Genomic DNA, 21,683 nt, shown 5'->3' on the forward strand with positions numbered 1-21,683 from the left:
CCGGTTTTCTCTGTAAACATGGAAGACAACGATCAAGAAGCTAATATCTGAACCGATTCCACTATCAGCTTGTTTCTCATCATTTCCCATTTCGAGACGTATTGGAATGAATATGCTGTCCTGCACCCAGCATTCATTCTCCTATCAGACATGTTGATACAAACTTACTGTATATGGTGCCATTGTATGTAGCAGCAATATGAGAATAGTTATAGCTGTTAGATCTTGTTGTATGTGTTATTCAGACCTCCCTATGAATTAACTAATATTAATTAATGTTAATATTTAAATGACAGACTTCTCTCCTGATGCTGATCATGGGTGAGTTGGAGCCTCTGGAAGGTAAAATCAAGCACAGTGGAAGGATTTCCTTTTGCCCGCAAGTATCGTGGATCATGCCTGGAACAATTAAAGAAAACATAATATTTGGTGTTTCCTATGATGAATTCCGATATAAGAGCGTCATCAAAGCCTGTCAGTTAGAAGAGGTCAGTCTTCAATATTCAATATTTTCTTCTTGTTTGTGGCAAATGATTGTAGCTAAAAGTTCTAGGGAGGATTATAACTAATTACAGCACTCTATAAGAAGTGTTTCTTAATTCAAGAATTCAAAAATGCATTATTCAATTTTGTTCATTCAAGGTAGGTTATGTGAACTCCACTGCTTGGGGAATTTAGTTTCTACTCTGAAAGTACAGTTCTCTGTTTTTGAAAGTAGGCATGTTCCCATTGCATGTTTTGGTCTTGCGAATGGTTCAACATGTGTCCATAGCACAGACCAACCTACTGTATATATAGAAATAAAAAGAAAATTTCTAAACATTAAGTGGCTTACAATTTAGTTACACTCAAGCCAACTTTTCTTTAAAAACACTGGAAAAATAGTTATGTGAATGCACAACTAAGCATGAGAAGGGGTTATCTAGACAAGAATATATTTTCTGAGATGTGTTAGACTCTTGTGGAAAAAATATCATAAGCATCACTGAAGACAATTAGCTGTCTATGTTTTGTAGTTCAATAAAATAGAATTGTTCCATGGCTGGATGATAGAATAAATTATCAGGCACTCAGGCAAGCCATTGCACAAGCTGGTGCACAAGCTGTTCCACAAGCCATTGCACAAGGTGTAGCACAAGAAGTTGCACAAACTGTTTCACAAGGCATTGCACAAGGAATTTTGCAAGGCATTGTACATCTCATTCCAGCTTCATTAGGCTAAGTGTTGCTTGCATTAATTTGCTAGTTTATCCACTACTGTAACATTGGATTCAGAAGTTACAATGGCAGTTAAAGAGCTCCTATCTCTTCTTTTCTGCTCATCTGTGTAGAACATTCAGGCGAACAGTTTAATGGGCAAGAGAGCAGATGTAGTATCTGAACCAATTTGCTGTCATTGATTTTTCACATGCACACAGCAGCAGACTATATGGTGCCAAGCTGAGAAGTGCAAGTTCTGACCACTTCTCCCCTATTCATGGCTGGGTCAGTGCGAAATCTTCAAGTTAAGAAGCTAGTGCCTTAATAACCCATTTAAATGGTGTGCAATGCATTCCCGATGACTTTATCTCTAAATTTCACTGGAGGAATTACAGGAGATGTGTGAGGTCGCTTTATCAAATGCAATAAAGAGACAGTGAATAGTTTACATAACTTTCTGGGTTTGAGATATTGGAATAAAATGTTCAGTCTACAGAATGGTATGAAGTACATTTTGCAGGGTGGAGTGTTTTTCTTGTTAGACTTTGATTTAGTGTGTACAAAGCTGAAAGCCCTCCCTGGCAGTACTTTTCTATCCAAAAATATTTTAGATGGAACATGTCAGGGTGCATGTTGTTTCCCTCAGAAAAGCTATCAGGGCACTTTATTATATTTATTAAAGTGCCTATAGGGTTTCATCAGAGATGTTGGAATCATTGTATTTTACATTTACACTGAATATAGCATTTAAGAACAATCCTTGCCAGATGATCTCAAGTTGTCCCCAAGGCTAGAAAAAAATAAGGAAAGCCAAAATAAAACCTGATTCACCAGGGCTGTTAGGGGGAAGTAGGCTGTAATGAGAATGCAACTGAGCTTCAGCTTTCTTCCTGAGAACAACTCAGAGGAAATGGAAAAGGCCTCTATTTGCTTTGTTCAGCACCCCTACATGGCAAGTCATTGACACTAATGATGTTAGGAAATATTTTCAGGAAATTAGTTCACAATAGCTTTGCTTCTTTCTGTCTGCGCCTACTTTTCCATCAGTTGCCTTTTAAAGCTAAATCTTCCCTTTTGTCTAATTAACCTTACTCTGCAATTCCATCCACACTTACTTGGGAGTAAGTCCCACTGAACACACTGAGCTTTATTTCTGAGCTAACTTCTTGTGATTGGGCTGTTAATTGGTCAATTATACCTCTGCTGCAATCTGCTATCATAGAGACCCTGTATATGGCCCTCAGTGCAGATGATCAGGGTAAATATGTGGACTGAATTTTATTACTATACATATATTTAATGAGTTAGGATTGGTGGATATGCATGTCATCCTATTCAAAAGAATCCCAATAGCTTGCAAATGGACTAGTCTACTGTCTCCACTTTCGGTATTCACAATTAAAATAATCATGACACTTTTGGAAAGTATTCAGAAAATAACCAAAGCAGTGTTTTCAGATCAGAAATATGAAAGACTTAGGAAGCTCAAGGTTATTTAGTTTAATTATGGAGCAATCAGACTTTAAAATTGCTGGCAGCAGATTTGTCTGACTATCAGGGCTGGCATAAGTATTCCTTCTGCCTGAGGCAGGAGAGCACACATAAGTCTCCCTGTGTGACATCTTCCCACCCACCCCATGTAAAAAGTGGGCTGCGCAGCTCTGCAGAGAGATGTCCAGGCCCAAATGCTTTGTTCTGAGAGAGTTCTACTTCAGTGCCGGGTATTGTGGGAGAGAGTGTCCCTAGAGGTCTCCCGCAGTCCTCAGGATGAGACAGAGGGTAGGTGCTCTGAAGAGCCATGCTGGTTGAATTCTCCCTGCAGCACTCTGCATAATGGTGGTGCCAGCCTGATTGCAATAGTCATCTATTTCCCTTTAAACTGGGAAGTATTCATCCCATGTGGATGTGTACTCAGACCTGAAATCACAAGGCACATGGAACATTTATCTCATTTAAAGTCTTGTCCAAAATGAGGTGGAGGGATGCAGACCCTGACCAAATACAGTGTGATAACAGTAAGAACAATGAGATGGTCTAGGACTTAATTAAAAACAATCAGTTACCTACTAGTTGGGAAGGCATCCACCAGTGCGTTCTTAAAGAGTTCAATGCAAAATTGCTGACTTCCTAAGAAATTACGCCTCATGTCACTAAATGTAAATGGGCCTTTTTAATTGGATGATCGGGAAGTAACCAATGTGAAGCCAGTTAAAAAAGGGATCCAGGAAATTACAAGCCAGTTAGGTAAATGCCCATTCTTAGTATACTGTTGGAAAGCATTACAAAAGGGAAAAAGTTATTAAGCATATAGTAACAGGTCTGCTGTTTTTGCGGAAGAAACGCTTGGCCTCTGAAAAGGGAGACCCTGACTCATCATCCCTTTGGGATGCCTTCAAGCATCAAACAGTATGTGGCTAGGGGCAATCCATTAGATATTTTATGCATTGATTGCCAAGAATATCTGCCAAGTCCCTCACCAAAGGCAACTTTGTCAACTAAGCATTGTGGGAGAAGAGGCCCGTTCTTCCTCTGGATTTATAAGTTGTTCAATAACAGGAAAGCAGAGGACAGAAACAATTAAGCACTCCTTGTAATGAAGGGAAGGAAGTAGTGGGTCCCTAAAGAACCCATAATAGGACTGGAGCCAGTTGACCTGTACATAAAGAGCAACTGACTCCATAAAGGAGACATGGTTGAGCTGCAAACCAGCCAAATTCTGTGTATCACCAAATTATAAGGGCTAGGAATATCCTGAAGGACTGCAAGAAGATCTTAAAATAGATCCCTCCCAACCAGGAATGGTTAAAATGGCAAAGGAGGGTCAATGTAAACATAAAGTGATGCATATTTGGATAAAATTAAATAAAAACTTATGTTATGCATACATTGATGGGGTCCAATCCTGTGATTATAGACCAGATGGTGACTTGGTGGTGTGGCACACCCCTAGGTAAACATCTGTTTGGTGTGCTGGATTTTTAAACAAGGCAAATTCCATGCTACAGGTTATTCGGAAAGAGATTGAATGTAAGACTGGCAATTTCATGATGGTTTTATATCAATTCATGGATGGCTACATTGGAATGGTGCAAATAGGTCAGGCCACCCATTTCAATAGCTTAGCCTTACTTACGACCCATAGAATTACTGTTGTTGTTGTTGTTGTTGTTGTCGTCATCCTCATCCACATTTCTGTACTGACCTATAGCCAATGCACTCTGGGTGGTTTACAAAATCATAAAACCTTAAAAATACAATATAAAACATGATATAAAAGCCATTTACATACAAAAACAATTTGAAACATCAATAAAAATCTCAGGATTTATTAAAACTTATCATATGGAAACTTACTGGGTGACTCTGGGCCAGTCGTAGACTCTCAGCCCAACCCATGTCACAAGGTTGTTGTTGTGAGGATAAAATGGAGAGGAGGCTGATTATGTATGCCGCCTTGGGTTCCTTGGAGGAAAAAAGGTGGGATATAAATGAAATAATAAATGAATAAATAAAATATGCTGTCAATTGCCTGGGAGTAGAGGAAAGTCTTAACCTGGTGCCAAATGGAGTTCAATGTTGGTGCCTGGCACACCTCATTAGGGAAGTGGGTCAGATCTTTTAAAAAACTTAATTATGTCTTTTAATTTTGTCTTGGAGTCAGTGCACACATCTATATCTATATGTCACGTAAATATTGCTTTCTAAATTCAGCTCCATGTGGATTCGCTCTCTACTGGGTTGTGACACCTTGAACAAGTCACACCACCAGGAGTAAAGCATCTCTCTGGTTCATAAATTCTAGCATAGCAAAATAGTTGTGTAAATTGGCCCTCGGTTGCTGTTTTCTTAACTTAGGAAGGCTTGAAAAGTCCTAGCGGAATCTGAAAAATGGAAAATTAATATCATTTTAATAAAACATCTCAATAGGACATTTCAAAGTTTCCAGAGAAAGATGACACAGTTTTGGGAGAAGGTGGAATCACACTCAGTGGCGGTCAGCGAGCCAGAATCTCGCTAGCCAGGTGAGCTGAAATAATTGCATTATGATTTTAATAAATGTAGCCCATGTTCATACATTTTGATACTACATTGAATTTTCTCGTGGTCTTCAATGGCCATAGCTAGACGGGGCTTTATCCCAGGGCGATCCCCTGGATCATCCCTGTGCGTTCACATGACGCACAGGGGATCCTGGGATCAGGGAGGGATGATCCCTCCCTTGCCCTGAGATATGGCCCTACACTTTAGGCCTGCTTTTTCCATGAGTGAGATATGATAGATCTTTTACCATGGAGGATTATTCAAGCTGTTTATATATAATTACCAATGCAAATCCTAGGTATGTCTGCTCACAAGTAAGTCCCATTGAGTTTAATGGACTTTTCTCACAGGTGAGTTGATACATCATTGCAGCCTAAGATTACCTTCTTCCTAGTGTTTTTATGTGCCATAAGGAAGACTTGATTGTTTATACAAGCATTTATTGTTTGACAGACAAACATTGCGACAGCACAATAAGGTATCCCTTTCAAAATATTCCCTTTTACTCAGCTGAAGATAAGCTTGATGCAGAATTTCCTTGGGATACAATGGTTGTTGTTGTTGTTGTTGTTGTTGTTATTATTATTAAGGATATTTTGTATGCCACTCTTCAGTTTAACAGCTTCCAGGCAGGCTAGCCACAAAATACAGGAGCAGTGCCAAAATAAAAGCTAACTTACAAGGCAAAATGTAAATATAACTCCTAAATAAATTAAATAAATATTTTTAAAATAGAATATTAAAAAATGGCAATAAAACAGCAGAGTCTGTAAGGAATTTGTCAACAACATTTTGTTGCTATCACATTGAAGGGTGCCATATAAAATATTCTAAATGAATTGCTGACATTTAAAATATCCTAAATAAATACATGGTTGATAACATTTAAAACCATCCTAGATGACATGTCTGAAGGCCTGGGCAAATAACACAGGGTTGTATTCAACGTTAGACCTACACATTGAAATCAATGGGACTTAAGTTAGACTAAAATTGGATACTACCCACAATCTTCACCTGGCACTGAACCGGGGCTCTAAATCAAGCTACAGAGCCCTCAATGCTATATTGAGGTGATGTACAGCTTGTGATTGTCACCATGCAAAGCAACAATGGGCAAGTTCAAAAAGAGCTAATATCTAAGGATGTAAGCCCAAGCAAAGCACAATATTTTTATGGCCAGCGCAGAGGGAATAAATGAGTTCTTGGGAAAATGCCTAGAACATTCAGACTGAAAATATTTTCTACGATTAAATGCAAATATGATGGATCATTCAAGCCTATATGGTTGAAATTATGGATTCCCTGGACACAGTTTATATTACATATAATAATAAAAGGACTTCTGAACCCATATATTAAAGCAGTCTTTTACAATGGAAGCTAATTTAAATTCTGTGTCATTTATTTAGAGCAGTGTATAAAGATGCTGATTTATATCTCTTGGATTCCCCGTTTGGTTATTTAGACATGTTAACCGAAAAAGAAATATTTGAAAGGTATGGTACATTTTGATGTATTTGCTTATTTATTAGGAAGAAGGGTATTATGTCAATGAGACAGAAAAGAATTTGTGCAAAATTGTGCCCACATCCCAGAAATACAAAATTTGAATTCGCGTGACTTTGTGCAAAAGCTTATTGTGGGAATGTGGAGTGTGGGAAATAATGAGGCGGACACAAAATTGGGATTTAAACAGGGTCACATTTATTAACAGATCTGCAGAAAGAGCAATCCTAAACTGGCATCTTCTCTAATCCGGCCTCATGCCGTTGTTTTATTGGGTGAGACATTCATGGCCTGATAGTGGCGCCTCGACGTTTGCACTCCCAGGCTTCCCCCTTTTGGGGTAGGAAGGCCTTCCATGTCTCCCCCCCCTCGCGCCGTATAGTTCCGAGTGGGTGAGGAAGGTTGGCCTCAAAGGTAAGCCTTATCTCTGCCAGCTCGGCTGCAAGGCTCGCAGCTGGGGAGCCTCAATCATTACCAACCACCACAACAGTGCCTCTGAATGCTCACCAACCCTAATCCGCTCAAGATGCCTGCACACCTGCCACAGGGAGCAACACGCCTCTTGCTTAGTTGTTCCCCCACACTCCCGCACAGGATCACATCCAGCAGGCTCTTCTGCAGATCTAGCAAATATAAGCCATTGAAGTTCTGACAATTGTACCCTGTCTTCTTATCATGCTCCTTCCGTGCTTCTACAATTGCGGAGTGTTGGGTGCTCCAATCCCACTGTTTAATTAATACATTAAATTCCAACTCTCTCTCTCTCTCTCTCTCTCTCTCTCCTAAGTGGGTGCATGCATGCCCTTCTTGCAGCTCATTCTGTATACTCATATACTCATGATTACCCATCTCTGTGAATCAGGCTTAATTGCATCGCAGTTCTGGGCTGCCGCCCAATTGGGTACATGCCATCTTCCCAGCTCACTCTGGGAATCCAGTCAGGTCACATACTCACCATCCCAGGCAAATGCTAGCCAGTATCCTGAAAAAACGCAAAAAGCCTGTAACACATAGGCTTCTCTTTCAGCCCCACTCATCTGTGGACTGGTGGCTCACGCATTGCATGTTGTATTTGTCAAGCCACTGTATGTTGGCACACCAGCCAATTCGCTTCTGAAAACTGAGGATTAATGTGACATTTGCTCATCTTCAGTAATCTGAGAAGACAAGAGCTGTTAGAATTTTCCAAGGATGGCTAGGCATATGCTTGAAAAGACTTGGTCTGCCTTCTGTAAAGAGCTTGCACTCTGTTCAGTGCAAAAGCCACACATTGTGGCCGTCGGGCAGCCCATCTGTTGCAAGGCCAACTTTCAATTGTCCACAATGGTGTTCAGTGTTTGGTTAAGCCCACCTCGCCAGAAGGTGTGGAGGTGCACGCTCCACTTGTCCAACTGGAAAGATTCTGGTACTTTTACTGGACAGGATTCAGCCACTAGAGCTGCAATTCACACTCATGAGACTTTGCCTCACTAGTTGGTCTTAAGTGAAATCCTTAGGAGACACAACATCTCCAACCAGAAGGGCCCCGACCAGATGCACTATCCTTGGCTGATACCTCCGCATAGCATGAGGTGGGTTCAAACAGACAGGTCGCCTCTCAGTCACATTGTTAGAGACTCAACATCATGCAAGAAATTCAGGTCCCCCACCCTGTCAGATGCCATAAATCTGGAGTTCACCTGAAATATCATGTACACCCCTGTTCAAGGACTAAAGTCCAGGGATAACTCAGGCAGAAAAGCCTCACTTGAGACCACCCCCTATCAGACACCTCCCCATTCTTAAACAATGCCAGGGCTGCCCACATACCAATGATCATTCTGGCAAAAGTCTCTGCTGTGGGGTTGCATCTTCTCATGCCGTCACTACTCCTGGATAAGGACCCGAGCTGCCTTCTTGTAGGTGTAACTTTGTGCAAAAGCTTATTGCTTTTAGGAGTAATTTTAATGTCAAAGCATCATGTTAAAACATTACTCTATGGATACTATAATCTATTTTAATTGTAATAAATCCTTGTAATCAAGCCCTTGTAATAAGTTTTCAGAAAGTGACCTTAAAAATTATAGATACACAGAGCCTATGATATATGATGGTCTTACTGGTGTTTGGTATACAAATCAACACACTAGAAACACTGTCACTGTACTCAAGTTAGGGATCATGGTCTGCACAGATGAATAGTAGCAGACAAAATATGACAGAAAGAGGCAGAATAACGTATTTTAACATTTGGAAGAGTGATTTAGATCAACAACCTGACTTAGAAAAACTACAACTTGATATAAGAATGTTGTGTGTTAACCTAGGGCATGTCTAGACGAGGGGGGTGGAGGGGTATGATCTCACGATTTTATGATCGCGAGTTCGTCCCCCTGGTCTACACGCAGCGTGTGATGTCCCAGGAGGAAGAGGACGTCACGGATGCCATTTCTTTTAAAGAAACAGGAGCTGGAGTGCATCAGTACTCCAGCGCAAAGGTTAGGCTTTTTTTTTTAAAAAAGCCCCCACCCCGCTCCCCCCACCCCTGCAGAGCTCCATGCCTGGTTCCTGGTTTACTCGTGAGGAGCCAGGACAAAACTGTGACAGTGGGCCACATGTCCCGGGATCTAGGGATCATCCCGAGACCATGGGAACAACTAGGATGGAAGGGTAGGGCCATATCCTGGGGAAAGGTAGGAATCATCCCTCCCTTCTCCCGGGATCCCCTGTGCATCCGATCCCCGGGCGATATCCCTGGAATATCGCCCTGTCTAGACATGCCCCTAGTGTTCTACCAGATAACTGAACACAGCAAGATTGTGCTGTGTCTTATAATATTGAGATACTCATTTTCTCCCACTCCTCAAATAACTTTCAGCTAAATTAATTTGGACTACTTTTCCTAAATTGGAAAGGACTCAGAGAATAAGTAAAACCAGACATTTAGGTAAAGAAAATGAACAATGATTACCCTTCTTAAAGTCTGTTAATAATGGTCTTTTTGTTTTTGTTTTAAAGTTGTGTTTGCAAGCTTATTGTCAATAAAACCAGAATACTTGTCACTTCAAAACTGGAACATTTAAAGATAGCAGACAAGATATTAATTTTACATGAAGGAAGCTGTTATTTCTATGGAACATTTCCTGAACTTCAGGGTCAGCGACCCAACTTCAGCTCTGAGCTGATGGGATTTGATGCTTTTGATCAGTTCAGTCCAGAAAGAAGAAAATCCATTCTGACTGAAACGCTGAGGCGGTTCTCAATTGACAACAATGGAATGGGTTCGCGAAATGAAATTAAAAAACCGTCATTCAAGCAAACTTCAGATTTTACTGAGAAAAGGAAGAACTCTGTCATGAATGCACTGAATTCCAGCCGAAAGTTTTCTCTCATGCAAAAACCACCACTGCAGGTCAATGGTATAGAGGAAGGTCTTGGGGAACCAGTAGAAAGGAGGTTGTCTTTGGTGCCAGACTCGGAACAAGGAGAAGCAATTCTTCCCCGCAGCAATGTATTCAATCCAGGCCCCACATTTAGAGGACAAAGAAGACAGTCTGTGCTTAACTTGATGACCAGAACCTCAGTTCATCCAGGTCAAAGCCTTTACAAAAGGGGCAGCGTATCAGTACGTAAAATGTCAGTAGTCCACCAGTCTTGCGAAATAGACATCTATGCCAGGCGCTTATCTCGGGACAGTGTGTTAGAGATAACTGAAGAGCTTAATGAAGAGGATTTAAAGGTATGTAGTCCTTTAAAAGGGTCATGTTATATAGTTAATTGGTAATTGAAGTACATTCTAGAAGTGCTTTAATTGCCAATTATCTATATAACATGACCCTTTATTCCTATACACATCCCCCTTTAACTTTAAATTATATCTTCTGAAACAATGATCTGAGAGTAATTCTTGGATCGTGGAGCGTTGGCTCAGGGTGGGGTTGTTGTCACCTGCCCCCTCACCCCAACCAATTTCCCAATCCCTGGTTTAGAAGGAAGCTAGTAGAATCAAAATTTTATGCAGATCTCAGTAACACGGCCAGTTCTTATTAATATGGACAAGATGCAAATTATACCTATATATTATGGTTATGCAAGAACAAATAGTTATCTAGACCATTCTAATTGTGTGCTTGTAAAATGTTTTACCAGGAATGTTTCTTTGATGATTCTGAGACCATGAATGCTGTTACTACATGGAATACATACTTCAGATATATTACCATCCACAAAAAGTTGATTGTTATACTATTTATGTGTGTAGCTATTTTTTCAATTGAGGTAAGACCATTGTTTTCAGAACCTCTGTTTTTAAGTTGACAATCTGTCTAGCTGAAGGGTTTTTAATTAGTTTTTTCTTTATTTCTTTTATTGATGGGATTTTACTTGTTTTTTTATTTAGTTAGTTTTATGTTATGTTTTAATTAAGATTTTATTTTTAATTTGGATTTTATTGTTTACCACATTGAGTGCCATTTTTTTTGGTAAAGAATAGGGATATCAAATAAATAAATGAGAGATCAGGGTGCAACCCATAATAATGGCAAATATTCAATTTTACCCAATATGAGACTACATAATCCTTAAACTTTACAGAGAAGTTATGCATGTTTTAGACTGACCAGTGGTTAATTAAAAACATGTTACCATTTACAAATTAAGTCTGCAGTTCTAAACACCTGGAAGTCATCTCCATTTATCTCAGCGAGATTTACTTCTGTGTAGACATGCATAGGATTGTGTTGTAAGGAGGAAGATATTGAAGGCAAAGTTCGGAAAATAAATCCAAACAACTTCATTAGAGCAATTGTTCAAAATGATCATACTAGTAAAGCATGGACCAATCTTTGGTGAGATCAGTTGATACTCAAAATGGTACACATGTACAAAGGAATTATGTAAGAATAAGAATTTGTTTTTTAAAAAGTGCATTTTCACTTTATTTAATTTTATTTTATACCTTGTAAGCAGCTGGTGTTCCAGTCATTCTAAATTTTCTCTGAATAGATGGTAGTATAATAGCAAATGAAGTAATATGTAAGCATAGCTAGTCATAAGGAAAGGGATTTAGTAGAACGACATGTGAGAGTCAGTGTGGTATAGAGGTTAATGTGCTTTACCAGGTCTGGGGAGGCCTGGGTTCTAATACCAGTCAGCCATGAAACTCACCGGATGACCTTGGGGTGATCACTCTCCATTGTAGATGAACCTGTCTCATAGGGTTGTTTTGAGAATTGGATGGGAAAGAAAATTGGGAAGCCTATGGCTGTTTCCAGATGGAGGGTTCCTAATGATATCAATCAAAAGGCATTGCTACTCCATCTTTTTCTCCTTAATGGATTATTTCTGGTAAGAAAAAAAAGACGGCAGAAGCAATGGAAAAGATGTCATGTGGTTCCCCTATAAAAGTCCATGACTGATGCGAGGTGATTGCAGAATGCATGCCTCATCTGCAAGCACTCTGTATATGTCATCCTAACCTCTTTGGAATCAAAACAGGATAAAACCAGTGGAGGCTGATGGCTCTGAGTTTAGTGAGGCTGTGAATCCATTCTGGGTTTCAATCAGAACCAACCAGAACACTAAAGGACCTCTCTAAGGTGCTGAACCTATTTGAGGGATAGGGTTCAGCACATTGGATGGCTCCTTTAGAGGCCTGGCTGGTGCCGACTGAACCTATTTTGGGGGAGGATTCCGCACCTGGGAGAGCGCCTTTAGAGTTCTGGCTGAAACCCAGAATGGATTCAGACCCCCACCGAAATCAGATCCACCAGCCTCCACTAGATAAAGCAATTAGTAAATAATGGAGACATGTATCCACGTATTTCCTATTTTCAGGTGATTGCTTCTCTGGTTGGCGTATTGTGTATCACTCGGTGAGTATTTATTGCATTATATGAATTGAAGCTTTCCCTCTGTTATATCATTTAAAATGTAAAAGAACAATAGGTTTCCCTCATGTTATGGAAGGTTTAAAGAGCAGTAAGTTTTGATCCTTCTATTTAGGGAATGCTATTAATGCATGAATGCAATTAATGTGGGGTTTTTTTGTGTGTGATAAAAATAACAGCCTTAGGGATGGCTGAGCAGCTCATTAAGGGTGGCCTAGTTCCCACAACTCACTGGGCTCACTGTGGGCTGTTTAAACCTCTGATAAGTTGCATTGTGTGCTGGGCAACGTTATGAATATGCATCCTCCGATTGGTGTGATCAGGGGTTGTCGTGTCATGGGAATCCAGCCACTAGTTAACAAACCTCGCATAACCCTACTACAAGCTGAGAGTTATGTAAAGTCATTGGGAGTTAAACAACCCATGGCGAGCCCAGCCTCTTGTCTGAACTGGGTCCTTCTCTCTTTGCCATCGTCCCAACAAAAGCTCCTCTTTGAATTTCAAGGGACATCTCCATTTGCACCAACTGGAGCTTTCCTTGAAAAGCAAATTGCTACTTCAGACAGCTATTATTATTATTTTAAATTATTATTGTTTGGGTCAGGACCATGTAGGAACAGATGAACTCCCCCTCTTCATCCTGTCTCCCTATAGTCCCAAGGCTGCTCAGGATTCCCCAGGGCTGCTATTAGCACAAAAAAACATGTGCATGTCAATTAATGTCATCTTTTCTTTGGACCATACTTGTTCTTACAAGCATGATGCAAGTTTTATGTGTTGCAGCCCAATCCAATATCTTTTAACTTAGAAGTAAGTTCTCTTCTGTTCAATGGAACTTATTCCCAAGAGTGTACAGTTAGGATTGCAATCGTACAGCACAACTCTATGTATTTTTACTCAAAAGTAGTAGACCACATGGTTTGGATCTAGATTTAGGCATGTGCAAGAGGGGGCTGGTTAAAGCAGATTGCCCCGCCCACTCTTCTCCATAACAAACCCTCTATCCCTGCAAAATGCTACACAAAGGATGGGGTAGGCTGTGGTATGGGGGGAAAGAGCCATTCCCAAAAATCAGGCAGAGGCACTTTCCCTGAACTGAATATTTTGTCCTGTGAAGTGGGCTGAGCTTCATGTAATAACATGCCCCCTGGGGTTAATTTCCCTGTGGGGCTTGTTGTTGTGTACTGGGTACCATTTTTAAAATGCAAGCCACAATGTGTATGGGGGCGGGGATGTGCCATGGCTTGCATTTTAAAAATGGCAGCCAACGCCATGATGACAAGCCCCACAGAGAAATTAACCCACAGTGGCTTGTTCTTACCAGGTCAATGTTTAAACATTGTCCATAATTTTAAGTGAAGAGGAAGATCAAAATGCATATACCATTATCAGAGCAAAACCAAAATATTTTTTTCTTTTAAAATCAACATTTATCTATTTAAAACCCAGATTTTATCAAAACTACATTTTCCAGAAAGGGAAATTTTATTTAAAATTAGTTGTGATTTCTTCTCCACCTTGCAATATTGTAATGAGAAAAAAAAGTTAACTCAGAGATGCAGTGACCTAGTAGTTATATGTGTGTGTGCGTGTGTGTGTTTGTGTGTGCATGTGTGTTTTATAGGTCTGTTTCACCTAATCCAAATACTACAAAGCCAGCAAATACTACCTCAGATGCATTGGACAAAACTGCAGTTATTATTACTGAGACAAGCAAATATTACATCTTCTACATTTATGTGGGCGTGGCAGATACCTTGCTGGCCATGGGAATCTTCAGGGGCATACCCCTCGTGCATACTCTTATAACAGTTTCTAAAACTCTTCACCGCAAGATGCTGCATGCAGTTCTTCAGGCACCCATGTCTTCCTTCAATAAGCTGAAAGCAGGTAGAACTAGACCAGCCTATTCAATTTACATGAGCTTTATAGTACTTAATAAAAGTTTAGAAGGGATGTTCCAGGTTTTTATTAGGGCTTAGGAATAATATCTCTCCACTTCATCATTGTCAGACCTTTGTTTCCAACCATGGTTGGGGGTAGAAATTAAGGGAATTTCGGTGGGAGGGGTAGTTGTGGAGGAGGGAAAGAATTTTCCAAACATTTGAGTGGGAGGGCAAGTAGTATTTACACATTCCTTATGAGATGGTCTGAGGGTTTCTTTATTATTTTCTTTCTTCACTGTAAAACAGTGCATTTTCTTAATATTATTTTGGGATTCTAAGTAAGGCTTGTTGCATCAGTGAATCCAGAAATAAAAGCCCCCTATATATATGACATACTGTGATGTAACCTAGCATATACATTGGATTGTGCAATATTACTTGGTTATATTCAACATATCAGTGCATTCACTTATGCCCATGATACATTGGCATGTCATTTGTGAGATGGCAAATGCATGTATGGATTCTGCACATACAGAATTGTTAGACTATCCAATGTGTAAAGTGGGCCTATGTAAAATGCTACAAAAGGATCTTCATTCAGGTTAATGACTTTTGCATAAAGTTCTTTTCCTCATAATTAAACAGTGTTTTTATAATAGACTTAAATGTAATGCTAAATTAGATCAGATCCCCACCTGTAACTTTTAAAATACTCAGGCATATTTACTACTTAGAGAGGTTATATGTATAGTTGATGTCATATGAACAAAATGTGCTGATGTTAAAATAACATTCCTATATCATTTCCTTTTCTTTAATCTATAGGTGGAATACTTAACAGATTCTCAAAAGATATAGCAATATTGGATGACTTACTGCCACTCACAATATTTGACTTCATCCAGGTTTGTAAAATCAAATATGTTTTGCAATGTGGGTGACTCTTTTTGGGAGGACATATGCATCAGTTAAGAAGGTCAGATAATAAAGCCTCATCAATATGAAGACACAATGTAATGTGCTTTCAGCTATATAAGACTTGTCTTTCTCTGCCTTTATAACTGTTTAAATCATTCTCTTTGTCTGTTGTTGTATACTGCTTCCATGACCTTAAGTCCTTGCAGATCAAGTTGTTAGCTCAGCTACTTACTCCATTAGTCCTCTTGGTCCCATCTACACAGGATGCACACACACAAACTATACTAGAAAATGACCAGTTTAGATTTTCTAGTTAACAAATGTTGTAGTAATTTTTAAAGTATTTACTGAATTCAAAAGCTAGTCTTAAGGATTGATTGATCCACTATGGGCATGGTCAGACAACACGCTAAACAATGGTTAGGCCACTAACCCTTTTGAAGCAAATGGTTAGTGAGCGTGTTTAAACCATGGCTGTGTGGTCAACATGTTAGGAATAGTTCACATGGCACACTAAAGTCATGGGTCCTATGACATGCTAAACCATAATGTTTAGTTCAACATGCTTAACCACCATGGTTTAGCATGTTGTCTGATTCTAAGGCTCATCCTCAGGAAGGATCAAGTCCCCCTTACTTTTGGTTTTATTACCAGGTTTTCTTCCTTTTTTGCTAAATCGTAATTTTTAAAAAATCCTGATAGAAATGTGTGGATGAGCTCTGAGGAGGCCTTTTTCCCTTCAAGAAGGGTAGGGGTGCTTCAAGATGAGGCTTTTATCCCATCACCCCACCTCAAACATGGAATTGGGCTGCAGGAAGGTGAGGGAGGATGTGACGCAGAGGGAACAGCAGTGGGTAGGAATGTGTAAACTGGGGGGACGATACATGATGTAGCAGTGGGAAGCCCCCCTCCCAATGTGTAGCATGTCTGTTCTCCCACCTCAGTTGACAGGAGAGCTTGTACTGGGGCTGTGTCTGGAAGCACCCTAGAATAATTATAAGTCATATTGACATGTAAGATTTGTGTCCAATGAAGAATAATCACAGAGGAATGTAAATGAAGAAAGCTATACCAGAATGCAAAATCCATGTGTTGAGATACACAAAGAAGAAATAATGTCAGCTCCTTACTCAGGATCTCTTCTTCAGACTAGATATAGATTTTGTATTTTTTTCATATTCATATTTCATATATATATTCATATAGATTCATAAAGGAAAACATTTCATGAAAATTGTACAAAAGTATTTTCACTGTTTTTGAGTGTACAGATGTGGATTTTAGGAACATAATATCATTCAATGTATTAATCACTTGATTTAGCAAGTTATGAATTAATTTCTGAGACATTTAGTTCCAAACACTGTCAGTACCTTTTTGTTCTCAGATGGAAATCCTATAAGGGAAGGCACTGGGTCAATACCATTTTTCTTTCATTCTGCAGTTAATGCTCATTGTGATTGGTGCCATAGTCGTAGTCTCAGTAATGGAACCCTACATCTTCCTGGCGTCTGTGCCTGTAATAGGAGCCTTCATTATGTTAAGAGCATACTTCCTACACACTTCACAGCAACTGAAACAACTGGAATCTGAAGGTAGGTCAAGCAAAATGGTGGGTAGACTTCAAAAATATACAAAAATAAATGAAATAGAGATTTACCCTGTCATTTTTCATCCAATTTCCCATTACAAGGTTCCACTGTCACTAAAGGCCAAACTAAATGTTCTGCTAATCATGCCTTGTGTAGCCATGTAAAATAATTTTTACCCTTGTGTAAACATGCATGGCCCTGATTTGGGGCTCATCTATACCAAGCAGGATATTCCACTATGGAAGCAGTATATAAAAGGCAGGAGCCGCACTACTGCTTTATAGTGATATTCAAGTGCACTGCAGGATCTACACTATTGCTTTATAGTGGTACTGAAGTGCACTGACAACTGTTGGGGCCCATGACCCATCTATACCAAGCAGGATATAATACTATGAAAGTGGTATGAAAGCAGTATATGGTATGTGTCATGGGTCCCAACAGTCATCAGTGCACTTCAGTACCGCTATAAAGCAGTAGTGTGGCTCCTGCCTATTATATACCACTTTCATAGTGGAATATACTGTTAGTTTTACCCTACCCTGTGCTTGCTTACCCTACCCTGTGCCTGTTTGCATTCTCTTCCCCTCCTTATTGTTTCATTATGATTTTATTAGAATGTAAGCCTATGCGGCAGAGTCTTGCTATTTACTGTTTTACTCTATACAGCACCATGTACATTGATGGTGCTATATAAATAAATAATAATAATAATAATAATAATAATAATAATAATAATAATATTTGATTGGGAACATGGTGCTCTGGGTGATCCCATCCCCTTTCCCTCTGAAATTCCAACAACCCTCCACTCATGGAGGGATTTTAAAAAAGAAAGAAAATACTTTTTAGCTTTTTTTTTTTTTAAAGCACCGCTGCCCCCCAGGGAGTCAGGTGGAATTTCAAAAACAAACCTAGGTGGGAGAAGGTTTAACTTCCCTCCTGAAATGCCCTGATCCCAATCCAAATCAGGGGCTACTCATAATTACATAAGACCAAGGAAAACTATTGCGCTTAGCTACACTATTCTTCATTAGCAGAACACTTACTTTGGCCCTAGTACTTTCTGTGTTAGCTCAGAAAAAACGAATAAAGTATTTTCTGCTTTGCATGAAAAAAATGAGTTACAGGTATAATTCCAACAGAGAGAGACTTTTCAGCACCAGTTCAAGACCTTTCTCTTCTCCCAGGCATTTAACAACATATGCTAAGTTTGTTTGCTTTTAATGGACCCCAGAACTGTTGGATACTGTTTTATACTGTTGTTTTTATATATTTTTGGTAGTTTTAAATTTTGTATACTTTTTTAATGTTCATTGTTTTTAACTTTTGTAAACTGCCCAGAAAGCTTTGGCTATGCGGCGGTATATAAATTTAATAAATAAATAAATTTAATAAAATAAATAGATTTCATGTATGCATATATACTGCAAGAAAGTTTATTTTTTATTGGGGAAGGGGGAGTTGTCTTACTTAAGCATAGTCAAGAGTCCTACCTGCCTACTTGCACCCATAAGCAAATAATCAGTGAAATGCCATTCTGAGTGCTGTGACATGATATAGTTACAAAGGACAACAAGAACATCTGTAATAGAAATGAAAGGCATTTGTTATATTTGAATTTTAATACAATTCTAATCCAAATATGTACTAAAAATATCTTTATTTTAAAATTTACATTCTTTATAGCAAGAAGTCCAATTTTTACACATCTCGTTACAAGCTTAAAGGGACTTTGGACCTTGAGAGCTTTTGGACGGCAGCCATATTTTGAGACTCTATTTCATAAAGCCCTGAACTTGCACACAGCAAATTGGTTCCTATATCTGTCCACGTTACGTTGGTTCCAGATGAGAATAGAAATGATTTTCATCATCTTCTTCATCGTTGTCACATTTGTTTCTATTGCAACTACAGGTATATAACTTTGCTCTTATACTAAAATGAGGTAAAAGTCCTTGTTACACATTTAAACCTATTGAGATTTGAAAAATCAATAGACAGCCTTTCTTTACGAGGCTTTTATTGTGCACTTGTGATTCTACTTTCATGGTAGTTTGCCGGTCCTTTACACAAATCTTCGTCCTCCAGAGCATGTCCTGTGTCTTTTCCCCTAGTGAGGAAAGTCCGTTTTTTTTCTGAATACCGTTATAGAATAGTCATGTATTTGTGCACAGAGCCACCTAGTGGTTGTGTAATTGAACCTACAGAGAGGCATAGAAGAAAATACATGTAAAGGAGCCTATCTTAATTCCACAAAGAATCTGGAAGCAGAAGCCATGGTAATAGTGTGGGTCTAATCTTCATGTAGAAAGAGGATTGCTGGAAGAGGATTCAAATTTATTGCATCCAGTATTTCTTAATCTTTCTGTGTCTGCACCTTCAACTGCTAATTCTTGATCACAGAATATCAAGTTCTCTGAGTTTTAGACCTTGTCAAATTTCTTTAGATCACAGAAGCATATCATTTCTGATAAAAAGAAACATCAATAGCAAACATACTGGCAGCATAGTAACATTAGAAAATATGCAATTCTACAGCACAGTCTCTTTAATGTCCTAGTCCAAACAGTTCTTATTCTGATCAAATTATGCACTAAGATTGACTCAAGGATCTGAACAAAGTTCACCTTTCTGATATTAACAAATGGATACATCTGAAAAATCCCATCCTGCTTTCTTGAATGTACAGTCTAGTAAGCTGACTCCAGATAACTTTGATATGGAGCTGCCTTTTGGTGCAGTTTGTCCCTCTTTCTAGTACTAACATCTCTGCATTTCTCATATCTGGGTATGGATATATGACTGAATCAGGTATACAACCTCCCGCTGCCAGTATTTAAATTTAATATATAGGTATAGCTGTGTGTATAATAGTACATTGGGATTTTAAAATGTGTCTTTTTACCTACAGGTAGTGGGGAAGGAACAGTTGGCATTATTCTTACATTAGCCATGAATATTATGGGAACCTTACAATGGGCAGTAAACTCAAGCATAGATGTAGACAGCCTGGTAAGCACCACAATAAGTAAATGTTATTTTATTTTAATACTTTGGCTGTTGAATATACTTTTAAAAATATACTTGCATTCGTAAATCATTATTAATAATTTATCAATAAATCATTTTTGATTGTTTATATTTTTTGGAGGCTTATTATAGTTATCCTTGTCATGCTCAAAGATCTTTTAAGGGGTTCACAATTAATATATCTATTAATATATCTTGATGTTTTGGGTTGTAACTCCTATCGGTCTTTGGCAGCTTAGCCAATGGTGAACCATGATGCACAGAGTTGCATATGCTAAGCTGTTTTTAACAGTTTTTCTCTCTTTAGATCAGCCTTCCCTGTTCTCGTGCTCTCCAGATCTTTTGGACTTCAACTAGCATGAGCCCTAGCCAGTATGGCCAATGGTCAGGAATTCTAGGAGTTGCAGTCCAAAACATCTGGAGGGCACCAAGATGGGGAAATCTGGTCTACATTGAGTAGCTGGGGAGGTAGCTATGACAGAAGGAAACCAATCAGAATCCCTTTATTTGCATGTTGTTTGTTTCTTTAGTATCGTGGTAGTAATATAATGCACAAAGAATGATCTTGTGTGGTCATTTTGAACGTTGACAGAAGAAAATAAATTGCTAAGTACCAAGGTTTAGCAAACTTCCAATTTTTTTTAGAATACCTACCAGACTGGATTCAAAGTTAATGGGATTTAAGTTAGTCATGGTTAATATATGTCCTGGTGATTTCAACATCTATGATCCAACTCATTTTCAGAAGTCATTGCATGACTGATGTCCAAACAGAAAAAACAACTAGTACAAAGCTTTGTTCTATTTCCCCATCATTAATGCACAAAGATTCTTTATCATGAAGTTTGCTTTCCCATAGTGAACAACTCACATTGTTGTCCTCAGATCTGAAAGGTCAACATAGACTAATGACTGTGATTAGTTTTTTGTGAACCACCTAGAGAGCTCCGGCTATTGGGTGGTATAGAAATGTAATAAATAAATAAAATAATAAATAGTCTTGCTATAGAATTAAGCAGTAGGCTACGTACACATCTTACCGCTATATCATTTACAGTGAACAGTGTAGATGACAAAGAAAAAAGATGATAATGCAAATGATTTCCCTTTTTAATTTAAGTAACACAGTTTAGAACTTGATCTTTAACAGTACTTTTCATTGTATAGTTTTGTATATGAAGTGTTATATAGGCCTTATTAATATGTCAGTATATATTTGTAAGAAGAATGACTTCAGTTGTGTTTACTCTGGATTTCAGATGCGTTCTGTGAGCCGAATATTTAAATTCATTGATATGCCAACAGAAGAATCCAAAATTATATCACCATCAAAAAATGAGGAGCTGTCCCATGCTCTCATAATTGAGAATAAGCATGTAAAGGAAGAGAGTGTCTGGCCATCCGGTGGGCAAATGACAGTGAAGGATCTCACAGCCAAATATATAGATGGAGGATTGGCTATATTAGAAAACATTTCCTTTTCAATAAGTCCAGGACAAAGGGTGAGAATACTTGCATCTAAATCCATCTCAATTAATCTACTTCTAAACAAGAATCAGCTCCAAAACAAAAACAAAAAAGTGAAACAGACCTTGGGCTCATCTACACCAAGCAGAATATTCCACTATTAAAGC

The 21,683-nt window shown here is 38.8% G+C and overlaps 1 protein-coding gene across 1 annotated transcript in view; it reads left to right on the top strand.

The window, feature by feature from the left end:
* The window catches only part of CFTR (CF transmembrane conductance regulator), a 108,130-nt gene that overhangs the window by 60,026 nt on the left and 26,421 nt on the right, over positions 1-21,683 (top strand). Inside the window, exons 11-22 of the mRNA XM_063134054.1 lie at positions 297-488; positions 5,128-5,222; positions 6,654-6,740; positions 9,748-10,468; positions 10,879-11,007; positions 12,565-12,590; positions 14,242-14,507; positions 15,332-15,411; positions 16,869-17,023; positions 18,710-18,933; positions 19,931-20,031; positions 21,309-21,551. Coding sequence (XP_062990124.1) covers positions 297-488; positions 5,128-5,222; positions 6,654-6,740; positions 9,748-10,468; positions 10,879-11,007; positions 12,565-12,590; positions 14,242-14,507; positions 15,332-15,411; positions 16,869-17,023; positions 18,710-18,933; positions 19,931-20,031; positions 21,309-21,551 — 2,319 coding nt within the window. The remainder of the gene's footprint in view (positions 1-296; positions 489-5,127; positions 5,223-6,653; positions 6,741-9,747; positions 10,469-10,878; positions 11,008-12,564; positions 12,591-14,241; positions 14,508-15,331; positions 15,412-16,868; positions 17,024-18,709; positions 18,934-19,930; positions 20,032-21,308; positions 21,552-21,683) is intronic.

The sequence above is a fragment of the Elgaria multicarinata genome, chromosome 9, assembly GCF_023053635.1.
Source record: "Elgaria multicarinata webbii isolate HBS135686 ecotype San Diego chromosome 9, rElgMul1.1.pri, whole genome shotgun sequence".
Lineage (NCBI taxonomy): Eukaryota > Metazoa > Chordata > Lepidosauria > Squamata > Anguidae > Elgaria > Elgaria multicarinata.